This window comes from Atractosteus spatula, chromosome 6 (genome assembly GCF_055471065.1).
Source record: "Atractosteus spatula isolate fAtrSpa1 chromosome 6, fAtrSpa1.hap1, whole genome shotgun sequence".
Taxonomy (NCBI): Eukaryota; Metazoa; Chordata; class Actinopteri; order Semionotiformes; family Lepisosteidae; genus Atractosteus; species Atractosteus spatula.
Window position 1 is genome coordinate 40,083,017 of NC_142711.1, and position 23,622 is coordinate 40,106,638.

General features: G+C 40.7%; 1 protein-coding gene across 1 annotated transcript in view; it reads right to left on the bottom strand.

Annotated features, from left to right (window-relative positions):
• Window positions 1-23,622, bottom strand: part of LOC148832877 (E3 ubiquitin-protein ligase HECW1-like) — a 91,481-nt gene that overhangs the window by 29,168 nt on the left and 38,691 nt on the right. Inside the window, exons 7-10 of the mRNA XM_088918095.1 lie at window positions 17,625-17,767; window positions 14,517-14,617; window positions 12,268-13,626; window positions 7,953-8,054 (exon numbers count right to left, since the gene is read on the bottom strand). Of these exons, the coding sequence (XP_088774221.1) occupies window positions 7,953-8,054; window positions 12,268-13,626; window positions 14,517-14,617; window positions 17,625-17,767 (1,705 nt within the window). The remainder of the gene's footprint in view (window positions 1-7,952; window positions 8,055-12,267; window positions 13,627-14,516; window positions 14,618-17,624; window positions 17,768-23,622) is intronic.

The window sequence follows — 23,622 nt, forward strand, 5'->3', positions numbered from 1 at the left end:
GCCACTATCTGAAATAACAGACTAAATAACAGCTGTTTGGTCTGGTGGAAGGAACAGGCCTAAGCAGTACTGATCCTACTATAAAGGGTTGTGTCACCACCTTTAAACTGGATAGCGTTGAATTCTCCTGCAGCAGCAGGCCCAGCTGCCCAGCCCTTTGGTGTAGAGGAATTCCCTGTTGTCTGGGATGTGGGGCTGTGTGGTTTGGAAGCAAGAACTGTGATCAAATTCATGTTGGGCCCGAGCAGCACCTGTACCATAATACTGCCTGCAATATTATTATTTGTTGTTTACCAGTGGTTTGGCAGCCAATGGACAAACGCTGCATATTACTTTTACCCAAAACGTCACAAACCGCATTCCTACGAGCAACTCTCGCCACCCACACCCACGCACTAATTAATCAATTTTCATTCCTCGTTTTGGATTTGGATACTCTCGACCTGACTCTTGTGATACCTGACCTAGCTCTTCTACCTCGACTACGACTTTTGCCTTTTGCACGTGGGATTTGGACACCAAACACTAGCTGCCTACAGTCTCAGCGCCTCATAGGGTCCAACCAGGTACTCCTAATGTCACCCTTGACACAAAACTGGCAACTTTTATGGTGTATCTTAACAATATGTTAAACCATTTAGAGAATTCAGTGATGAAAATTCCTTCCTTAGCTTCTTACACCAAACTGCCTGATGTAACATTCACATAAAAAAGGTTACATCTGTTCTAGGAAATGAATGGTAGGATTCAGACATAATAGACATGTATAAAAACTGCACACTGTGCCTTATTTACCATTTAACAATATCTTTTTCATACTAAGCACAAGAGAGTTTCTACTAACACGAGACAGGAATCAGCTATTGGAGCATAACTTTAGTCAAACCCTAGAAGAAACAGCCTCTGAGTAGCAAATGGGTCATCTCATTTTCAATGAGTCCTGAGTGACTCAACCAGAAAAGTCATTCTCTCAGAGTGCAGGTTCAGTGTACAGTTCAGTTTGATCATGATTTATTGTGACAGGCGTTCCTCAAATGGTAGTATAAAGTACGTTCAGTGCCACCAGGGGCAGAATTGTGATTAGTTAACCAGGGCTTTCTAAGCTCCCAGAGAAACAACAACTTCTGTGACGTCCTGGGCACCTACAGTCATGCCATTGACATCAGTGAAGGATGGGTCTCTTTATAAAAGTAAGCACGAAGACCCAGCTGGGTTCTTGACAAAAGGCAGTCCCTATGTGGTTTCCAAATCTGGCCCAGTGGCACTGCATATTGGACATAACAAGCCCCCAGTGTTTATTTTTCAGACTTCTTCAAAACACTGACAGATGATTACTTTTAAAAGACAACAGGCAATCTGGCCCTGGATGCTAAACTGCAGGATCTGTGCTGAGTTTTTACCCAGATAGCCTGCCGATTGTCACGTATGTCTGAAAGGACGATCTGTGGAATGGCAGGAGAGCGATAAAGACCCTATGCGTAGCGGCGAGACGGGGGTTAGCCCAGGCTCAGCTGTTCCGGAGAAGCCTTATAGAAACCTATGCCCTCAGGCCAAGGACAGGAGTGACCTGGTGCTAGGCGGGTCTCAGGGCAACTGAACATCAATGCTGAGCGAGTGGCAGAGCAGAAGCAGGAAATAAATAGGCTACACAACAAGACACACCAGAAAGACATGAATAATCACAGGAACTAGGAACAGAAGGAAAGTAGAGCACCCTCTAGGTGTAATGAGCGTGACAGTACCCCCCCCTTCAAGGGTGGCTCCTGATGCCCAAAAAAGAGACGCACAGCACTGGGGGGAGGAAAAACCTCATTTAACTGAAAGGAAACCCCCGGGAGTCCACGGCTGAGAGCTACCCCCTCCTCTGGGGTATAAACCTTTATTGAGAAGAGGAAGGTGGGGCCGAAACTGGGCTCCAGAGGAGCAAAACAAAAAAAAAACCAGACCGAACAAACAAAAATCACGAACAACAAAAATAAACCCTGACGGAATAGGGGAACAATAAACACATAAGGGCATGGAAGCCCAGACCAGAAGGCATGGGAGCCCAGAGCCAGGGAGACCAGAGGGCCCAGAACACGGAAGCAGCAGGGGTGTCACGCTCTCTGTAGCCAGAGGGCGCTCCTTCTCTGTCCTGTCCCTAGTTTCTGGTCTGCTGTCCTTCCGGTCTCTCTCTTTCCCTTGGGCTATATATTTTCGGGTCTTGCACTCTGCCGGGGCTCAGCATTGACGTTCGGATGTCCTGAGATCCGCCTAGCACCAGGTCGCCCCACGTCCGCTACCTGAGGGCATAGGTTTCTATACAGCATTCCTGAACTCTTTGCACTACGAGCCCGGGCCTTTTTCCCGTCTCGCCGCTACGCATATGGGTCTTTTTCCGCTCTCCTGCTGCCCTCGGGTAGTCCCTTTGTCTTGGCTTGGGAGCCCGGGACAGTGACAGCAGCAGGGGGCGTGGGAGCCCGGGACAGTGACAGCAGCAGGGGGTGTGGGAGCCCGGGACAGTGACAGTAGGAGAGGGTGTGGGAGCCCGAGACAAAGGCAAAATATGCAACGAGTATAAACCCTGATGGAACAGGGAAACAAACAACACATAAAAGAAATAACCCACAACAGATAGAGAAGAGCAGGGAGCATGGAAGCATAGAACCAGGCATAAAGAAAAAAAATATTCCAAAAGCCAGGAAACAAAAAGGAAAAAAAAAAACACTCGTGCTGTCTAAAGTAGGCTCAGCATTCTGCCACGTATGTCCGAAAGGACGATCCGTGGAATTGCAGGAGAGCGATAAAGACCCTATGCATAGCGGCGAGACAGGGGTTAGGCCGGGCTCAGCTGTTCAGGAGAAGCCATATAGAAACCTATGCCCTCAGGCCAAGGACAGGAGTGACCTTGTGCTAGGCAGGTCTCAGGGCAACTAAACATCAATGCTGAGCGAGTGGTAGAGCAGAAGCAGGAAATAAATAGGCTACACAACAAGACACACCAGAAAGACATGAATAATCACAGGGAACTAGGAACAGAAGGAAAGTAGAGCGCCCTTTAGGTGTAATGAGCGTGACACCGATGGCTTAAAAGAGATGTGCCAGGAGTGAACAAATCACTGGGAGAAGCTGGTCTTTGGTCTGTCTTATTGTGCCCTGCTGTGCTCAAAGACCTCCAAGATGGCAGACATCATCTACAGTATTTACGTAGGTTGAAGAAATTAAAGTAGGTGGCTGTGTCAGCATGTGTAGGCTGCAAAGGACAAATAAAGGTTTACTCCATGCTGAAAAGAGAACAAAGGAAACACAACAATTTGGCTGTGGAGCCTTCTTCAGGTGAATGGAATAAACATTTACTTGTTCCTTACCTCTATTTACATCAGTGCAGGAAACAGGTAAGCTCATGGCATCTGTAATGAAACCTTTGTCTTCTACCCAGTCATTGTAACCCACTTTCCCATCTTTTTCATATTACCACTTGGATCCCAGTGCTGGGTTCTGATGACAAGCTTGCACCTCCTTACAGTCTGTGACATCAAACCTGGTTCACTTAGGAGTATTTGTTTTCCTCTCCTCTGTGTCCACCTGATAAACTAATGCTGTACAATATTGTCATCTACTGTATAATTCTGTTAAGTTCTCTGTAGCAAAATGTTGCGAAAAGCACTAAACCAAATGAAAAATTGATTGACTTGAAATTTATGATGGAGTGACACTTTTTTTAAGCAATGCCACAAGAACATACAGTACTTTGTGATATTACTTTAAATTTGAAATTCATACTTTAATGGCAGCCTACACAGCTACACCTATTAACTTTAATGCAACAAAGAAAACATAATATAATTATTATATACCATACAGGTAACCTTTGCATTTCACTTGTTATTATTCTAAATTCTACAGTTTGGACACTAAATATGACTGGGAAAGGAGTTTCTCCAAATAGCTGCACACGAGGCCCCTGTATCCCTGTTTGAACACAAGACGTTGGCTCGGGACATGACAGAAGGTCATGATATCACATACAAGTGACTAAATGTAAATCAAATATTTTGAAATCAAAAACATCAAATCAAAAAATAGTTTGAAAAAGTCATATAGTTACGTACTGTAAGTTGAATGAACTCAGTCTGTGTGCTACAATAGTGGTTCTCATGATTTCATGTGTTTCATGAATAGATACGCTCATCTCTGTAATCAGGCAGCGAATTTCAAGCAAAGATTCAACCATGACATCCAAGGAGCTTTCAATAGCAATCAGGAATAAAGTTGTAGAAAGGACACAGATCAGGGGAAGGATGTAAAAATATCTGACCTTAAAAATATTTTCACCATTAAGACGTTGAAGGTACTGCATATACTGTAATAGCACGTAGACACTGCTTATGACACAGTGCCCTTCCAAAGTGAGCAGCCAGTCAAAGGAGGAAACTGGTCTGGAAAGCCAGAGTGAGTTCAATGGCTCAAATGGAAGAAAATGTCCATAATAAAAAGCTAGCAGAATGGAAAGGAGGAATTTATTACTGAAAACAAATCCTGCATGGAATTTGCAACAAAGCATTTTACTGATATACTGCAAACGTATGCCAAAAGGTTTTGTGGTCAGACAAGACAAAATTGGAACTTTCTGTTCTAAATGCAAAGCATTATGTTATTGGGCTGATTCTCATCAGTAAGGATAGGAATGCTTGTTAGGTTTGAAGAAAAAATGGATGAAGCAAAGTACAAACAAATCTTTGAGAAAAACCTTTTTCTAGCTTTCTAGAGACCCAAAACTGGGACAAAAATTCACCTTTCACCAGAATGATGACCCAAAACACAAGGCTAAATCTATACTAGAGTAGCATAACAAGAAGAAAGTGAATGTCCTTGAGTGGTCCACTCAAAGTCCTGATTTGAATCCGACAGGAAACCTGTAGCAAAATTTGAGCACTGCTGTCCAGCATTGGTGTCCCCAAACTAATTGACAGAGCTTGAGAAAGTCTGCATAGAAGAATGAGAAAGAAAATCCTACACTATCTCGTTGTGTGAAGTTGGTACAGTACTTATCCAAAAAGACTAACTCCTGCAATTGCTGCCAGAGGGGATTAACCATGTATTGACTTTTAAGGGTAAATACTTAAACAATAAGCATATTTTTAATTTTGGACTTTTCTTTGGTGTTTTTGCTGACATCAACTTATTTTACCTATAAAAGAGATCAGCTTGAGACTTCCACATATTTTATCAGATTTTTTTTGCCCCAGTTACAGTAGATTCCCATATGCTTAAAGTGTTATATGCTGCTATTCTGAAAGGTTCACTTTCAGATGTTAATACCGCCATTGAAAAAAGACAAAAATCCCACATTTGTAGTGTCTGTTAGATTTGCCCTGATGCTTCATGACAAGCTATATGCTAACGTGCTATAATGTGTCCAGATAGCTGTATGACCAAATTAGCCTGCCAGAATCAGACAGACTTTATTAAAAGATGTCTTATGTCTGGTAACTATTGTTGTTTTCTTTCACTGGATGCTGAGAGCTCAAATGGAAATATCTATGGTCACTTCTTGATATGGGTTTGCACTCAGGTTACACTAATACAGTTTACCTTTCAAATATGCCACTCCTTCAGAATTTGTTTTAACTGGCAACAAGAGCTGTTCCCAGTTCTCTTTCCTGCTACAGTAAGTGGTTTTAAGGAATAAGCGCTCAGATTATGCCACATTTACTAGAAAGATTAAAAGAATCTCAGAAGGAACTTTATTTTATACTATTGCAAACGCTTTACCTAAATTCCCTTTCTCTTCTCTTTGAAGAAATAAAGTAGTTTACACTCCAGTAGATATTTTTGTGATGATTTTTTCACACTGTTTCGGGATATGCAATTTAAATACAAACATCCTGCTTCTTTTTTACAGCATCACCTTTCTGCATTTTGTGTGACTAAAGTGCCTCCTTGAGGGCAAGGTTGTATTAGAAGTTTAAAAAGGGACTAGCTTCCATATGCTTCTTTCTTCATGTTTTTTTTAGCAGTTACTATATGAAACATATAAGAAACAAACTATATCAAATTGGATTTGCATTGTTACAGATGAAGAAATGTCCATTAACATTATTTGCTAAATTAAAAATTTTGGTTTAAAAAAATCATAATTATCAAATGATCTGCTTAAAGTTTCCTCAGAGAGTGTACTAGGCCTCTCATAGAAGCTGCCATCTTGGAGTGATACTGAAATCCTTATCGCATGGTACTTTTGTTATACAGTAGCTGTCCAATCTTATTTTTTGGGTCCTGAGGTAGGAAACTCAGAGGGGGTTACTACTGATGGTGGGAAAGGCCATTTGAGGGGATGGATATTGAAATGGTATATTGTTGATTTTATTATTTGATGCTTTTAAAAAAACTGAAATATTTCCTCAGAAATCAAAGAAAACAAAGGCAAAATGCATAATTACAATTACATTTTGATATGATTATCTTAGTATGAAAGCAATAACATGCTCAGTAGAGGTATTGATATTTTAAATGTAATTGCCAAATGCCCAGCAGGAAATTACAATTGAGTTGGTGTCACGATTGTAGTCCCTCTTCCTTAAGGGCGCTCCGGCTCTTTCACTTCGGACCTAATTTTGTGCACCCACCCCTTGTTCCAGCCTCCTTCCCGTCCCCCTTAAAAGCCAGACACCCACTCAGTTCGGGGCTCTGCACTGATTCCCATATCGTGTGAGCCCGGGACCTGTATTCGCTTGGCTCCGTCATGTTTTTAAGTTTCTGTTCCTGTTTCCGTTCCCCCCCGCCGGTTCTGACCCGGTTCCTGTTTTTAACCCGTCTGTCTCGTATGGATCGCCTGGCTTTTGGACTTTTGCCCTGTCTTTTGGATTTCCCGTTCGTCTCATCCTTGGATTGTTTGCCCCGGACTCACCCCCCTGGACACCTGCGCACTTTGGACACGCCTCCCCGTATTCATTCCCGATTCCTGCATGGCTTTTTCCCATGTTTCTCACTCAACCCCGGATTGTGTCGTCCGCATAGGGTCCGGAAAGAACTGTTCGTTACAGTTGGCTTTGTTGTTTTTTTTAGAACCCTGGATGAATGCCCAGTTTTTCATAGTGAAATACCAAACCAAAAGCTGAACAGAATTATTGTTCACTGCAAAACTACAGTAGAACTAACAATATTAAAACACTGAAGCTTTTAGTCATAACATTCACTTGATTTTAAATTACTTTTGTCCATCACCATTTTCTTATTTTATTGCTAAAAGAATAGGTTAATCATGAAGCTACAAGTATGGCTGAACACACAGTGAGGTCTGCTTAAGGTTCCTCTTCTGCTTATATGCTCATATGACTACATACTGTTCATTCAAATACTCAGATCCATGAGAAGTCTATCAAAAATGCTCCTGTTACCGTACTTGTCCTGCTAAGTAAATTCAGATCTTGATGAAAAAAGACTTAATAGTATTATCTCATTTTGTTAATCATTCTTCATGAACCCTGGCTCTAACCTACATGATAGCAAGATTTTTCTAGTGGATCAATGTCAAAGAAGATTCAGAGCTACTGCCGTAATTGCTAGTTGAAAACCATGCACTGCCTGTCCGGGCACTTACATTCAGGCCTCTCATTGTAGAAGGGCAAAAACTGCAAGAAAATCAGTTTTTTTGGAAAAGAACCCTTAATCAATGTTAACTAGTATGAAACATGGGGGATTTAACTTAAACTCCAATTTAGGAGGATATTTAAACAAAGCTCAGAACAGTGAAAATGCCTGACGCTAGTAGAAATGACAGAGGTCAATAAAGCCAGATGGAATGAGCACGCAAGCAGCTCTGAGACAATGACAGAGAACATACAGTACATAGTACCGTCCACCACCCAGCAGCCCTCCACCAATGGCCATGCATGGCCCTTGTGTGCTGGCTACTGCGGACGACAGAAATGGATCCTAAACGCAGATGGGGATGACACAGGAAAGCTTACTTGGTGGTAACGGTTCATCGATAGTTGGGTAATGGTGGGGATCAGGTCGCAAAGCAGGTAGCTGGCTGACTGGAGGATAACTGCATGGCAAGGGGCAATTGCCTACAAAGACGAGAAAAACAGAATGAGTTGAAAAGCAAGATAGCATGGGAAACTGTGAAGTTCACTGGCTCCTTTTAGCCTTAAATTCAATCCGCACTGATACACAGTTTCAGAATTGGCCTGTCCAACCAAATGCAAAGTGTTTTTTTTTTACTGCTGGCGTGGTTAATAAACATGGGGGAAATGAAATAACCAAGACGTGATTATTCCTAGTTTGGATGCTGCATGAGTAAAAAGATTAAACTTTTATAATGCAATCTTAATTAGAGAATTATTCTTCTAAGCAAGCAGAAAGGAGATTATACCCTTGTATTCTGACAACAGAAATTGCAAAGATTTAGTACTGAATTGCATCTCATGTTAATTGTATCATTTTTTCCCCCAATGGACTGTTAACAAGCTTATAACCAAATATGTTGCACCTCAACACTCTATGAACAGGAAAAAAGGTGCCAGAAATACAGTATGTTGTTTAAATACTGTATAAGAGAAAGTCTGTTCTCTTGTCACAAATAAAAATTGGTTATGCTTCTGTGTCTGGAGGTTGAAAAGGTTTTACTACAGTGGGTTTACAGTCTCCAGTCTGCTAAAGTGATTTCTGTTGTGCATTCTCTGAGTTTGTACTAAATTGCCCGTGATTTGTTTTTTTTCTAGAAGCAGAGGATTAGAAAGAAGTGGTAGAAGCCCAGTACCAGTGGTACAGGGTGCCAGTAGTGGTACCAGTGGTAGAAGCCCAGTGAGTGAAAGGTTCTTTTGATTCTTATGTCATGTTAAACTGGAGGCAAAACTATGAGGAATAAGTTAAAACTAACCCAATTAATCATTTATTTGAGTTTTTCTTCAGGACCTAAACGGTAGGTGATTCAAAGAGACTGAGATAACCTGCCTGACTGTGGCCCCTCTCCTGGGTGTCACGAACCGCACTCCCACGTGCACCTCTCGGCGTCAACACCTGCGTCCTAGTTAGCAATTTGCACTGCGCTCGCCCTTTTCCCCATTTAAACCCGCTCACTCCTCTCTGTCCTCGCTCACTGTTGAGATCGACTTAGCCTTTCTCTTGTGCGCGTACGTTTTGAACTGATCTCTGGATACCGACCCTGTTTAACCTTCGGCAACGTCTTCGTCTCTGTCTCGCGGCTCTCAGATTTGGATACCTTTCTGACCTGACTACCGGATACCCGACCCTGCTCCATCCCCGGCTTCTTCTTCGTTTTGTCTCGTGGCTTTTTTGATTTGGTTACCTTACCGACCTGACTACTGGATACCCGACCCTGCTCCGTCCCCAGCTTCGCCTTCGTTTCTCTCTCAAGCGGATTTTGGATTTGGATACCGTACCGACCTGACTACTGGAACCCGACCTAGCCTGCCTACCCGACCTCGCATTCCGTCTTTCGCCCTTTGGATTTCTGGACATCTATTTCTCTCGGCACCGCATAGGGTCTGATCACCTCTTCCACAAGTCCCTAGTGACTATTGTGACACTGGGTAGGTCATGTGTTTAGGACAGGTAAAAAGATAAGCAGATATGATATGAGATTATGAATGGTGGTCAGCCTGAGATACTGAACCCTACTGCCTCAAGACTGGGTTATTGCAAACACATGGCATGAATAAGGGGATTAAAAGTTATCATGCAGACTGACTGAACCTTCAGTTGCTGTTCTTTCTTTTCTTAAACTTGAGAGTTTTTATGTAGTTTTATTTTCTTTCTAGCCTTTTACTGTACATTCAAAGGCATGTTCCTGCAATTTTTTATAGATATGCGATTGAGGAAGCAACTATGCCTGAGTAGGGATAACTGAATAGCTCAGTGTGAATACACTGAATACAGTTCACTCAGTGAATAAAGTCCGACTGTGGGCAATAAGTGTAAACCCTGTGCAATGACTGTCCTAGAGATCATGTAAGAAATTTTGTTATTACCATTATTAGAATTATTTGTGGAAAGAGTAAATATCATGTCACTATTCATGAGAAAAAAAACACCATCACCTTATCAGATTGATCAAAAATGTTTGGGTTTTCCACTTTCAGTAAGTCAAAATATATTTCATCTTAAAATTGGAACTGTATAAACAGTAGCTGTGTTTTACAATACTTTGAAAATAAGTTCCATTTTTATACGTACCACCAACAGTTCTGGGTGTCATTCATAATTCTCTTTGATATACAGTATATAAATCACTGAATGTTATGCTGCTCCAGGTTATTTGTACTTCTTTTGTTAACAATCGCACCTAAGGTTAATATTGCTGTTTTGATATCAAGGCAGGTTTATAAAATAACCCAAATAACGAGACAAGACTGCAAAATGGTGTAGCATCCAACTCAGATTTAATTCACTACTTCTGTTTTATCTTTCATGAACTTGTATGAGAAAGCTTCGCAAGCACCTTGGCTGGTATTGCTCCTGTCAGCATTTGTCCTTATTTGAAATGGCTGTGCTGAATGTTAATTTGAGCAAAGAATTATAAATTGGATGCAAACTAAGGCTTGTTTTGAATATAGGACCAGTAATGAACAGTAGTTCTTCAAATTGCCAGCCTATCAGAAATCATTCGGCAATTTATAAGTATTTCATGTGTCAGCACTGGACTGTACATGTTATTCAATGCTCATTTCCATTTATTCAATGGTTTTAAAGAATTCAAAAAATGAAAAAAAACTGGGTTGATACTGTACAAGAATCTACGAAAACAAAAACAAAGACTATGTCATATCATATATACTGTATGTGTCACGACTGTAGTCCCTCCCCCCTTAAGGGCGCTCCGGCCCTTTCCCTTTGGACTTGATTTTGTGCACCTGTCTCCTGTTCCCAGTCCACCTTAAAAGCCAGGCGATGACGTTAATCCCGGCTCTGCAACTGATTTCCGTATCGTGCGAGTCCGGGACCTGAAAGCGCCTGGTCCCGTTAAGGTTTTAATCTCTGTTCCTTTCCCGTTCCCATTCCGCTGGTTCCGACCCGGTTCTAGTTTTTAACTTGTCTGTTTTTGGATGGACCTCCCGGTTTTGGACTTTTGCTTTCGTTTTGGATTCCCCCTTTGGATTTCTACTGGATTGTTTGCCCCAGACTCACCCCCCCTGAACACCAGCGCACCAAGGACACGCCCCCCTGTGTTGATCCCCAATTCCTGCATGACTTTTCTCCCCAGTGTTTCCTCACTATTCCGGATTGTGTCGTCCACATAGGGTCCGAAAAGAACTGTTCGTTACAGTATGTGTAGACATTTTTCAGGCTTATCCTTTTTAAAAGACACTGCACCTCTAACATTTAGAAAATGTCACAAAATTGAACACAGAGCACATTGAGCATTCTAGTAGGAATACAGGAATCTGTATTAAAATTCAAGCACAGGAGAAGCAGAGCCACTAGCGAAAGGCAGATTGATAAAATGCGATGCCCAGCTCCCTTCATCATAGAATTTAAAGTACTGTACCTACCAGCATCTTTAGGAGGTGGGAGGACACCAGAGTACCAAGACAAAACCCACACAAACATGGAAAGAACTTCAAACACAGAAACAGAACAAATAATACTTGGAAAAGCAATTTGATCGCTTATTAAATTGATAATAAGCATTGATTGAAGACGAAGCAATTACAAAACGAAAACACCAAGCAACAACACTTTCTCAAACCTTTAAAAAAACCTGCTATACTAACCAGACCAAGGTGGTGTACCGACATTGACTGCCAAAATGATCAGTAGGTTCAAATCATCAAAATACACTGCAGGTTTCAGATCAATAACCCTGCTTTGTGGGCTTTCGGAAACATCACCATCATAACTGAATAGTAGAATAACAGGATTTCTCAATAAGCCCCATCATCCCAACAGTTCTGTGTGTGGTATTTACATTGAAATATATTTTATAGAAACATAATTAACATTGTGGGAAATAAATCCCCGGCCAAAGCAAATAAGATAACGCAATTCCATAAACACAAAGGAACTAGAATTTGTTTAATTGTGGGAAATCTGAGGAAAAAAAAACATATTTGGATAATGCAACACAACTTTGGAAGCACAAGAAAGAGCTGCTAAAGTAGAAAGAGACAGAAGTGATGGAGCTTTCTAAAGAAAATTAGCTTGCATGTACAGTAAAAGCATCACATACTGATGCCGGGGGAATTCTGCTGCGTGTGAGAGCACATGTGCATTGTCCGTGTGAAAAGTTACAGAAGCCAGTCAGGGGTGCTGGCTGCTCACCTTGGCCTCTGCTGCTGGGACCTGGCACAGGGGACTCCCCGCTCTCCGTGTTGCTCTGGGGGCTTTCCTCCTGCGCTGCTGGCTCCTCCTCCCACTGGGCAGTGCCGTCTCCAGGCTCTCTCTCATTGGTCTCGGGGCTCTGGACGGAATCAGGCACCGATTCAAAGGCGCTGTTCTCCTCCTCCTCTTCTTCTTGCGAGGAGAAGACGGTGCTCTCGGAGATGCGGGGACTGTCCAAAGAGGAGAAGCGGGTGTGACTAGAAAAGCGGTTGCCCCCCTCGTAGCCCGAGTTGCTGTAACAGGAGGTGCTGTAGCAAGAGGTGCTGTAGCAGGAGGTGCTGTAGCAGGAGGTGTCGCACAAGTCACAGTCATTCTCCCCCGGCAGCCTCTGGCTGGACTCGCTTTCGCTCTCCAGATGGGGCTGCTCACTCTCCAGCAGCTGGTTCAAGTCTGAGAGACGCTCGATTGAGAGGCTGCGGGGCAAAGTCCTCCTGCCGCAGCTGTCTGTGTCCATGGTGATGCTGTGGGACTGCGTCTCAGAGGAGCTGTCCTCTGTTGCATCCTTGTCTTCCGCAGGTTTCAACGTCAGTTCCTCCGAGTCCAGGTTGCTGGTGTCCTCTTCAGCTTCATCACTCATCTGGGCTGAGGGCAGGCTGTGAAGCAAGTGATGGATGCGAATGTAGTGGGTGCGGGGAGTTTCAGGTTCCCCGCAGGCTGATGCGATGACTGTCTCCAGCTCAGAGACTGGAAGCGAGCAGGGCCTGTTTTTGCGTTTTGTGGCTGTCCTCATCCTCAGGGAACACCCCTCAGCCTCCTCCTCCTGTTGCTGCTGTTGTTGCTGATCCTCTGCGTCTCTGCCTGGCTCCAGAATGGACTTATCCTCTGCAGCTGCCTCACCACCTGTCTCCACTGCTTCAGCCGGAGTGTCTGAAGGAGCCTTCTCTCCCTCCTCTCCCTGTGTACTGGCTTCATTTATTGCATCTTCCACCTGGGCACCAGCACATGGTGGTGGGGTTTCTGTCTCTGGCTCTGGGCTTGCTGGCAACTGCACTCCATTTGGTTCCTTGTCTTCTGGCACAGTCATCTCCTCAGCAGGGCTCTGAGTCTCTCCTTCTGGCTGGGATTCACTTACAGCCAGCTGGCTGATTTCAGTCATCGATGTCCCAGCTACAGGACTGCAGGAGCCAGCACCAAGAGAGGCTCTGTCACTCTGGTTTATCTGCTCTGGGTTGTTGGGCTCCATGTTCAAGTTATCGTCAGTCTCAGGTTCACAGCAAGGATCTGCAACCAAGTCCTCTGCTTGATCTTCCTGGGCAACCGCAGACTCTGGCTCAGTGCTAATGGAGACTTCTTCATCATCTGTCAGGAGAAGGAAAATTATTGGTTAACTGCTCCTCACAGCCAAGCACTGAGATCTCACTGCAGTGAGTCACTGAAAATATTGACTTGTCACACAAGAGATAATGAGTAGGAGATTTTTTTATGGTTAAATATTTTAACACAAGTGCAATTTTTATTTCTCCCTACATCACCTATACATTTAAGTTTATTCTTTGCCTCCTACTGTATGTTCCAGAATTGCCATGAAAAAGTACCACAAGCCCATCTAAGTGAAATACTACACTGGCAGGCATTAGATATGCAAGTCTGATATGGTTTTAGAATGCTTCATTATTTCAGTATGAGCAATTTAAGCACACTGATGGGGCACAAGTGCAATAAGTCACTACATAACTGCATTTTATTTAAAATGATTTCCTGCTCATTGCGAAATCAAAATTGTATTTGTTACAAAATTGTTTCCAGTAAGTGTATATCTCATATTAGCACAAAAAGCTTATTAAAGTATAAGATAGAAGATATCTTCTAAAAGAGCACCAAATAAATTAGAAAGGTTTCAGTTTTTTTCACCATTCCTGATATAAGGGGATTGGGATGAATTATTAGGAATGATGACATCATCATATGGGGATTCTTATCTGAAGTCTATTAGGAATTGTCTGCTAAGGTTGTATTTACCATTGGTATTTTCCACTTCAGTGGAAGAATTTTCACTTTTGGGAGTAAAAGACTAGCAACATTTGTCCCAAATGTTTCTCAATATGGTGCATGTCTCTTTGACAAAGTTAAAAGTGAGAGAATAAAAGAGAGAGAGGAACAAGTCATAGTTTAGTTCAGTCATTTCCATTAGAAGATACCATTGAGACTGACAGGACCAACAGGTGAGAAGAGCCGAGGATCAGATGTACCTTGATGAATGGACGAAGTTATCTCAAATCTGAACTGCAGCTGTCCACTGACATGGTCTGTCGGCAGCCTCCTGCCCAATGTGTAGCTCACAACCCTGTCACTGCAGAGAAAAAGAGACACCTCAGATATTCTGTCCAAAAAGTGGTGCTGCAGGAGAACCTGCTGGAAAAAAATCTCCTTTCTTTCAATAAAAATGTTTTTTTCATTCTGCTGTTTTGAAGAACTATATAAAGTGGTAAATTATCAGCAATAGGCATGCAAAATTAAGCACTGATATTTGTCTTTTGGGATGAAGAATTTCATACAGAGCCTGGTTTTACAATATAAAGTATAGGCAGTCTGAACAGTAAACATCACTAAGCCTCTGGATATATAGGGAAAGAAATAATAACATTAGGGCCGATATATATATAGACTGTATAATTATATTTGAATAATGCATTTCTATTGTCAGTTTCTTTATAGCTTTATCTCTGGTGTTGATCCTGCAGTTATCTCAAATTGCTTGATATACATTTAATGTGTAATGAGATAAGCATCGAATGTGCGAGTTCTAAAAGTTTAGATCTGACCTGTCAACAAGAATCACTTCCACTGTCACAATAAAAAAGTCTTGAGTCTAATTTAACCCCAGTAAAATAAAAAAGTACTGTAGAAATTAAATCCATAAGTTATTTGCAACCTGCAGTGTCAATAGAAATATAGAATGGAAATGTAGAGGAAACCGTATTCTTTATATTTAAGGGCCCGAAAAACTGTTCTTATATATTTGGTAAAGCCAGTGCCAAAACAATATACTAAAACCTGTTCATTTATTTGATGGCACTCTGATATCATCTAGGAACATCAAATGCAAAAACAAATTAGAACAATTTGGATGCAGTTCTCTTTATATGTTTTCTTTTGCAAAAATGTACGCAAGTCTAAGAGTTTAAGATACAGCCAGTTCTAGTGAGGAACACAAAGCCTAAGAGATTTTAAGAGATCAGATAAAGGCCATCCTTCCATACACTTACAGCAATAAGAAAATGCATCAGCAGTCAAGAGGGAACAGCTACCGTCATCACGGATTATTGTCTACATCTCATGTAGATATAATGGGTGTAATTTTCTGAGGATGCTGCTTTCAGACTAAACACTTTATCCATGATCTGATGGACTATGAAAGCTGTCCAAATCTGTACATGGTTTTGGCAGTTTATCAGTTTAGTTTAACAGCTTACCATATTTATAGGTGCTGTGCTCTGGTGTTTCACCACCTTGCCCTGTGCTAAGACTTGCTTTTTCACCATGAGTTAGAACACTAACATGCAATCTGCATCAATGTACATTCAAATAATAATAATAATAATAATAATAATAATAATAATAATAATAACGTTTTTTTTTCAATCAAACTGGTTGCTCTGTAATTTGCCTGTCCTGGTTCCTCTTGCCGACTGCGGGATTATGTTCCTGAAAAACCCCTGTGGCTGGTAAAACTTCAGTTGTATTATATTTGCATGCATTTGAAATAGAGGGTTATGTTCCCATGATCCATGTTTCACTGATCAATGGCAAACATAACCTGGAGATTTAATCCTTTAAAAATTAATATAATAATAACATGTACTAATGTGAATAGAATTCAATATACTGTACAAAAGTAATGCAAGATAAGTTATAGATTAATGGAATACTATTTATAAGATCACTTTATTAGCCATATACAATTTCATGCATTAGGAATTTGTCTTTTCGCATACCCCAGCTTGCTCTCGATGAGACACAGACACACAGATAGGGAGAGAAGCTTGGGGTCAGAGCACAGGGTCAGCCATTTATACAGCACCCCTGGAACAGTTGGGGTTAAGGGCCTTGCTCAGGGGCCCAATGGAGTAGGACTCCTCTGCTGGTCGTGGGATTTGAACCAGCAACCTTCCAGCCACAGGCACAGATCCTTAGCCACTGGACCTACTGTAGGATGCGAACGGTGTTGAATTTGTATGTCCTTCCCCTGTTTGCATGGGGATTCTTTAGGTTCTCCGGTTTCCTCCCACAGTCTAAAAACATACTGGTAGGTTAACTGTCTTCTAGGGAAATTGGCCCTGGTGTGAATGTGTGTGTGTGCCTGTGTCTGTCTGCCCTGTGATGGACTGGTTTGTCATCCAGTGTTTATTCTGGCTTAAGCCCGTTGCTTGCTGGTATAGGCTCCAGCTCCCCCACGACCCTGGAAACCAGCATTAAATTTCATGATAAACCTGAGAAAATGTAGATGAAAAAAAAACCATACATTATACAAACTGCAAAATGACAATATGGAACATAAAGGAAGATGTCCTTTTGAGATCTCAAACACATCATTAGTTCAAGCTGTATGCGATAGCTGGAAAGGTCAGTGTCATCATTAATACAACAGTGAGGGAAGTGGTCTGACTTTAAGCGATGATCGGATTTGATTATGGACTCACCATGGCATGCCATTTTAAAAAAGGAGTTCTCGTGCTTAATACTGATTTAATCATTAAAGTTAATTTTATTTTAAAAATGTTTGAAGCCTTTGCATAGTTTTAGTGTAATTAATTCAATTCTGAAAAGACAAAAATGTGTCTAAAAAAGCTTCATTTTTGTTCAGTCATTATTAATATTCAGTCTTTGATATAATAATGCAATTCTAACCTTTATTGTAACCACAAAACCATCAAAGTAAAAGAGATCAAAGCACAGTGAAAGCATGGAACAGTAAGGTAATTTATCATTAAGGTATTTGGCTACTAATTATACTAATTGCTACATACTGTAGTACTAATTACTAATTTATTTAGCTGATGCTATAATTAAAAGAAACTTTTACTGGTACCAATTTAACCAGCAAACATAAGTAAAGTACCTTTCTCAAGGGTACAACAGCTGTGCTCCACCCTGGATTTAAACTCATAACCACCAAGTTCAAAGCCTTACAAACTCTTCAAATAAAAGCAAGGGCAGAATGAACTAGAGGTACAGTATGACATTAGCATGGGAAAGCTGTGAAAATTTACAATTGAAAATTTGCACAATGGAAAATATGCATGATATGGGAGGGTTACAGTAGTTCTCTGCGTTTGTCCAAGGTGTAACGGACATACCCTATCGCATGTCTTTCCAGGAGCCTCTGTACTGGCATGGACAGTTTTCCCAGGAAGCGCTTGATGATTGGTCTGCTCTTGGCAAACTTATCCTTCACCTCTATCTCCAGCACGTCCGTGGGCAGTGAAACAAAGTTGAATTGCTAAAGGAGGAAAAAGAGAAAACGGAGCTGTTGTTACACTTTACTGCCTCCTCACAATCTGGTGTGGTTCATGTACACACACTGTGTATGGAGAGCATATATGTGCATTATATACTGTATATACTGTAAACTACAGGTGTTATTTTTATTCAACCTCTTCTGTTAGAAATGAATATTGCTTCATTAACTTTGTATTTATATACACAGAACACTGGTGCAGCATATTAAAAAAGCAAATTTCTGAACTGTCAAGTCTTTTGATAATACTTCTACACATTTCTTACAAATATTAGCACTTTGGCCCAAGTGTTATTTTTGTAACTCAGAAGTCGTTAAAAAAACAGTTATTTCTTTCATTTCATTTTCCATTTAAAAATGTGAAGAGAAAGGATAGTTTATGCACATTCTCTGTAGAACTGACACCTAGTTAATGATTAAATTAATGTCTGAAAAAAAAATCATGAGAAATCATTGTCTCTTTTCTGCTGTTTGAAGAAGTGTTAAAGTCTTCTAGACTGAGCCTGCAGACAGCAGCTGCAGCACCAATGCCAAAGGTACAGTACTTAAGACTTCTCACCGCCTCCTGTATATACAGATTAGCAATCTAGAACTCACAATAAGTCTTAGTTTGTCCCCTAGTTAACTTTATAACCACAAGAACTACTCAATGAAGTAGTTTAGTCCCCTGTACTAAATATGTACTAAAATGTGGATGATAAATCAATAGTTTTAATGTGAAATGCAGTACACAACAATGAAATTTAAAGAGAAGACAAAATTTGCTCAAGTAGTAACTCTACTGTGCCATCCAAAACACCTCAGCAAATATCACATGCACATACTGTATAATGTATATACTGATGCACTAAAACACACCACATGAAAAACATGTTATTATTAAGTAGTGTATTTTAATTTAACAGTGTAATTTTCTAAACATGCTAGACAAAGATGTTTTTTACCATTTAGTTTGCAGAATTAAAATATTTGTATGCCTGAGAAGACAAAACCTCTTGCAGCACAATATTTCCAAATCTACAGTATATGGTGGCATTGGTTTTCAGATGTCGAGAGGGAAAAGTACTATTGTATATACTGTACTGGACCTCCAACACTACTTAAAACAGCCACCAGGTTTTCTATGGAGTTCTCCCATCCCAGGCCCAAACTTGCTTAGCTTCTAAGATCTGTTCTCAACTACAATTACAAGGCTTCAAATATATTTTATTTCACAGCTCCTGACAGGAAATAAATTTGTTTAGAAATGCAAGTGTTTTTATTACGTTACGTTCTGCATGACCAAAATTCAAACTGAAACACCAGGAAATTTTAAGAGCCAGAGTGTACATGAAAAAATGTAATGCTACAGTATATTCCCACATTATTTTGATTGATCCAAAACATTCTGGTACTACACAGACAGTTAATGCTTTGAAGGATAATACTATACACGACATACAATCAACTTGCATCATTTATCCTATCAGTCAGATATTATTTACACTTTTCTGAATATGTGTAGGCTTGACATTTTTATTAATTTTGCAACAATCAGTATGTCAGTGCAGTAAATCAGACATTTTAACTGAATTTATTAACTATCAGGAAAAATCACTGAGGCAGATAAAGCTGCATGATGACTGGTAAGCAAATACCATCCAGCCAGGACACAAACTCACTGAGTACTGGAAATGAGCAGCAGATAAGCTTGTCTCTTTTAAATTGCTTCCTCTTAACAAATCACACAGATCTTTGTTTAATTAAGCAATCTGATCTTTGATGATTAAGCATTCCTCTCTGAGCATACCAGGTGCTTTGAAAATATTGAGCCAAAGTATCCAATACCATCGTCCAGGGAAATGTTAACTGAAATCAGTAAATACCTTTAATAGGATGTGATAAGAGATTTATTATTATTTGTTCAACTTGACAATTCTATCCAAGGGCAGAATTGAATTGAATTGTTACCCCCCTTCAGTGCTTGGGCACTGGGTTCAATTGCTGGGGTGCTATTGGTGTGAAGTTTCATGTTCTTCCCCATCTGACTGCCTTCCCTCTAGGTGCTCCACTTTTCACTCTTTCTGATGACTTGTAACAATCGGGACCTGCTATTGTTATTCTCCTTAACCAGCCTATACTGGTTGGTAGACAACTGGTTGACAATTAGACAAGCATGGCAAAAGTCAAATCATGGTAAAGAATAAAGAGGAATGACAAAGCATACATTTGTCAGGCACATCCCAGCTGCTAGCTAGCAGGACAAGCGAGCTGTGTCATGGCAGCTGGTGACAACATCGTCAAACTGTCACCTTACGCAGATATTAATCATCTGGAGACTAGGAGCACCTGGAGTTCATATACGCCAACGCCTGTTCCAGGTGCTCTTCATTATAAATACTTGGACCTGGATGGGCTCAGGGTTTTGTAAGTGAGTTTACACACTGAGCCCCTGGATATAATAATAATAATAATAATAATAATTGCTTACACTTATATGGCGCTTTTCTGGACACTCCACTCAAACCGCTTTACAGGTAATGGGGTCTCCCCTCCACCACCACTAATGTGCAACCCCACCTGGATGATGCGACTGCAGCCATAGTGCGCCAGAACGCTCACCACACACCAGCTATCAGTGGGGAGGAGAGCAGAGTAATGAAGCCAATTCATAGATGGGGATTATTAGGAGGCCATGATTGGTAAGGGCCAATGGGAAATTTGGCCAGGACACCAGGGTTACACCCCTACTCTTTACGAGAAACGCCCTGGGATTTTTAATGACCACAAAGAGTCACTATACTGCGCTTGTTTGCAGTATAGTGTCCCCGTCACTATACTGGGGCATTAGGACTCACATGGACCGCAGGGTGAGCACCCCCCGCTGACCCCACTAACACCTCTTCCAGCAGCAACCTTAGTTTTTCCCAGAAGGTCTCCCATCCAGGTACTTACCAGGCAACACCTACATAAGTGTATATAAGTTTCCCTAGTTTTGCTTTGTTGGTCCCTGCTTGCTACCTTGCTCTCTTGCTGTCCTGGATCGCCCTTTGGCTTTGTTCTACTGCTGTGAGTTCCTTGGGTTTGATCTTTGCTCATCTCTTCAACTCGTTTCTCATTCCCTACCGTTTCTCTGATTCCCTCCAGCTTTTTACCTACCAGTCTCTTTCCGACTTGGAATGAAACTCCACTATGACTGGGATTCACCATTGCTGCAGACAAAGCTTCTCCTGTTCCCTAGCTAGCCCAGCAAAATGTCTGTCTGGGTGCGTGGCTACTCAGTTCGCCTGTCAGCAAGCAGGCTGCGGATTATCTCCAGAATGATCATTGCTTGCTCCCTCCAGTTTCAGTAGCAGCATGACATCACAACATCTTAATGCATATTAATACAATACTGATGCAAATCATGGAAAAGCAAGGTGAATAATGACAATATGTAAATGACGGTAAAATTGGAAAAGTAGATGTACATTTGTAGATTTAAGTGGTAAACTTGACTAGGGGTCCTCAGGGCTCTGATGACGGCTTTGTCAATGATTGGAACTAATCAGTTGAGGACTACAGTATGTTTATTTCGACTGCTCAACGTCAAATGGCCCAAATAACATTTTCCTCCTAAAACTATTCAATTTGTCATTTCACACCGATTTATGTTTAAAGCTTTGGAAAACTATATATTTTTTTGTGATCACACAAAACATTACACACCCACTTCACAATACCAAAATATGCAGTGTTCATACCGTTTAATCAGACATTTAACAGCAAGAATTTTTTAATTTGCAGGGATTAGTTAGCAAAGTGAATGTGACACAGTGTTCTTTGAATTCAGTATATGGAGGCTGAAGCAATGATCTAAGTAGTTAGTTCGAAGGTAAGGCCAACAATAAGGTAATAAAAGGTACATGTTTTGCACAGAGTGATCATACTACTGCTGCACTGCTCATGCATAAATGCCATGACTGATTTAATGAACTTATTAAAAAAGTCAAACATTGACTCCAAAGGACATAATAGAACATAGGCTGACTTAGCTATAACGCGTAGTTACAGTCTTCCTACCCTGATGTGATTGTGTGCAATGTGTTTTCTATTATTTTGTAGTTTTCTCATTCTTACCTTGATGATAGCATTCTAGCATTCCAGCATTACACTAAGGTGCATCTAAATTTGCGCACTTTACACAACACACAAGTGCTCTGTTTTTCTAAAGTATTAAACAAGCACAGAAATATTCCAAATAAATATCTGTTTTGCCTAAGGCTCTTATAATTTATCACAATTACTGCTTTAGTTTCAAGCCTACAATGAACAATGGATCATAAGAAACCAGCAATAGAAATAAAGCAAAAGGTTTGAGAACTACCTATCCATTCTCTAACTGCTTTATCCAACTGCTTTATCTGGTGAGAGGCAGCGTTCAAATCCTGTGAATTTGCATGAGTCTTGACTGACAGCTGTTACTCTCACTGTGATTTTATTGTTTTGATGCGGTACAAGCAGCTCAGAGACAAATATGCACCAAAGCAATTTTACAGAGTGTGAAATTGCAGAGAATCCCCAGAATATCCATTTGAAAAGCTTATTCCAAGTAAGGGAAAAAACAACCAGCCTATCCCATTTATAATTATAGATTGCATCGCAGAACTACACCCTAGATAAAGTGTCAATTCATTGCAGGTTACATACTGTACACACAGGGACAATTAAGACACACCAATTAACCTAGTCAGCATGTTATTGTTTGTATGTTAAAGAAAGCCACAATAACAACATGACATCTTTCACTTAATTTTGTAGCAAACAAACACCTCTAATAGCTGCAGCAGAAAGGATAAAATGGTTTACCACACACCTCTTCAGTCCTCACTTTTTATCTGTTGTTGAATAGTTAATTGCAGGAGCTGCCATGGAGATGTTATCATGTTATCAGCTAGCCATGCAGACACTGCTTGAGTACTGTGCAAGAGGCTGGTTTCAAGAGCCTCCTTAGCCAGAGTAGAGTATTGTGGACCAAGACTACTAGTGTGGTAATTGAGTGTGCTTTTTGTAAAACAACAATGTTTAAAGTTACTGTAGGTGAACCAAAGAAATTAATTTTTTTAAGAATTTATTTTCATAAAACTAAAGCCTTGGGAAACATAATATTTTCAAGGAAATACCAGAGCATAAAAAAGGCTAGATTTCAAAATCTCAGGGTGTTCTGTGAAAAGAGGTGCTGTATTTATTGTATTGTGCTTACTTGTTTCTAAATTTTTCTGCCTGATAATTTCACAATTTTACTTCTAAAACTCTTTCACATCAAATGCCATATTGTTATTAATAAATTCTGGTTTTCAAATTAGAAACGTTAACCAATATTGACCTGTCAGATAACTATGCAATAGTATCCTCAGCGCACATTTTCTACTTCCTTACGCTTAGTCTCTTCACTACTGCTGAAGTATTTCATTTCCCTACAAATCAATGTGTTGGAGGTATTGCTGTACCAACACTTATAAGCATGTCTTGAGTTCACAAAAATTGAATAAAATGTCTAATTTCAACACAGGGACTATATTTCTGTCTCGAGAGCTTTACAGAACATCAGAGAACAACCAAATACTCCATATCACGATAATTGATCAATCTATTTAGGTGCTTCTGTTTAAAGGATACAAAATCAAAAGTATAGAGGTTCTAAGGGCTTTCTCACCCCTTTGGACAATGAAACACCACAACATGCTAAGACCAGTAGGGATAAGGAGACCCCCTCACTGTGAAGCTGCTATTACTTAAAGTGAGTTGATTCTCACTGCTGAACAGAGCTTTGTCCACACATATGTGGCCTGTGTAGAAGCTTACAAAAGAATTAATAT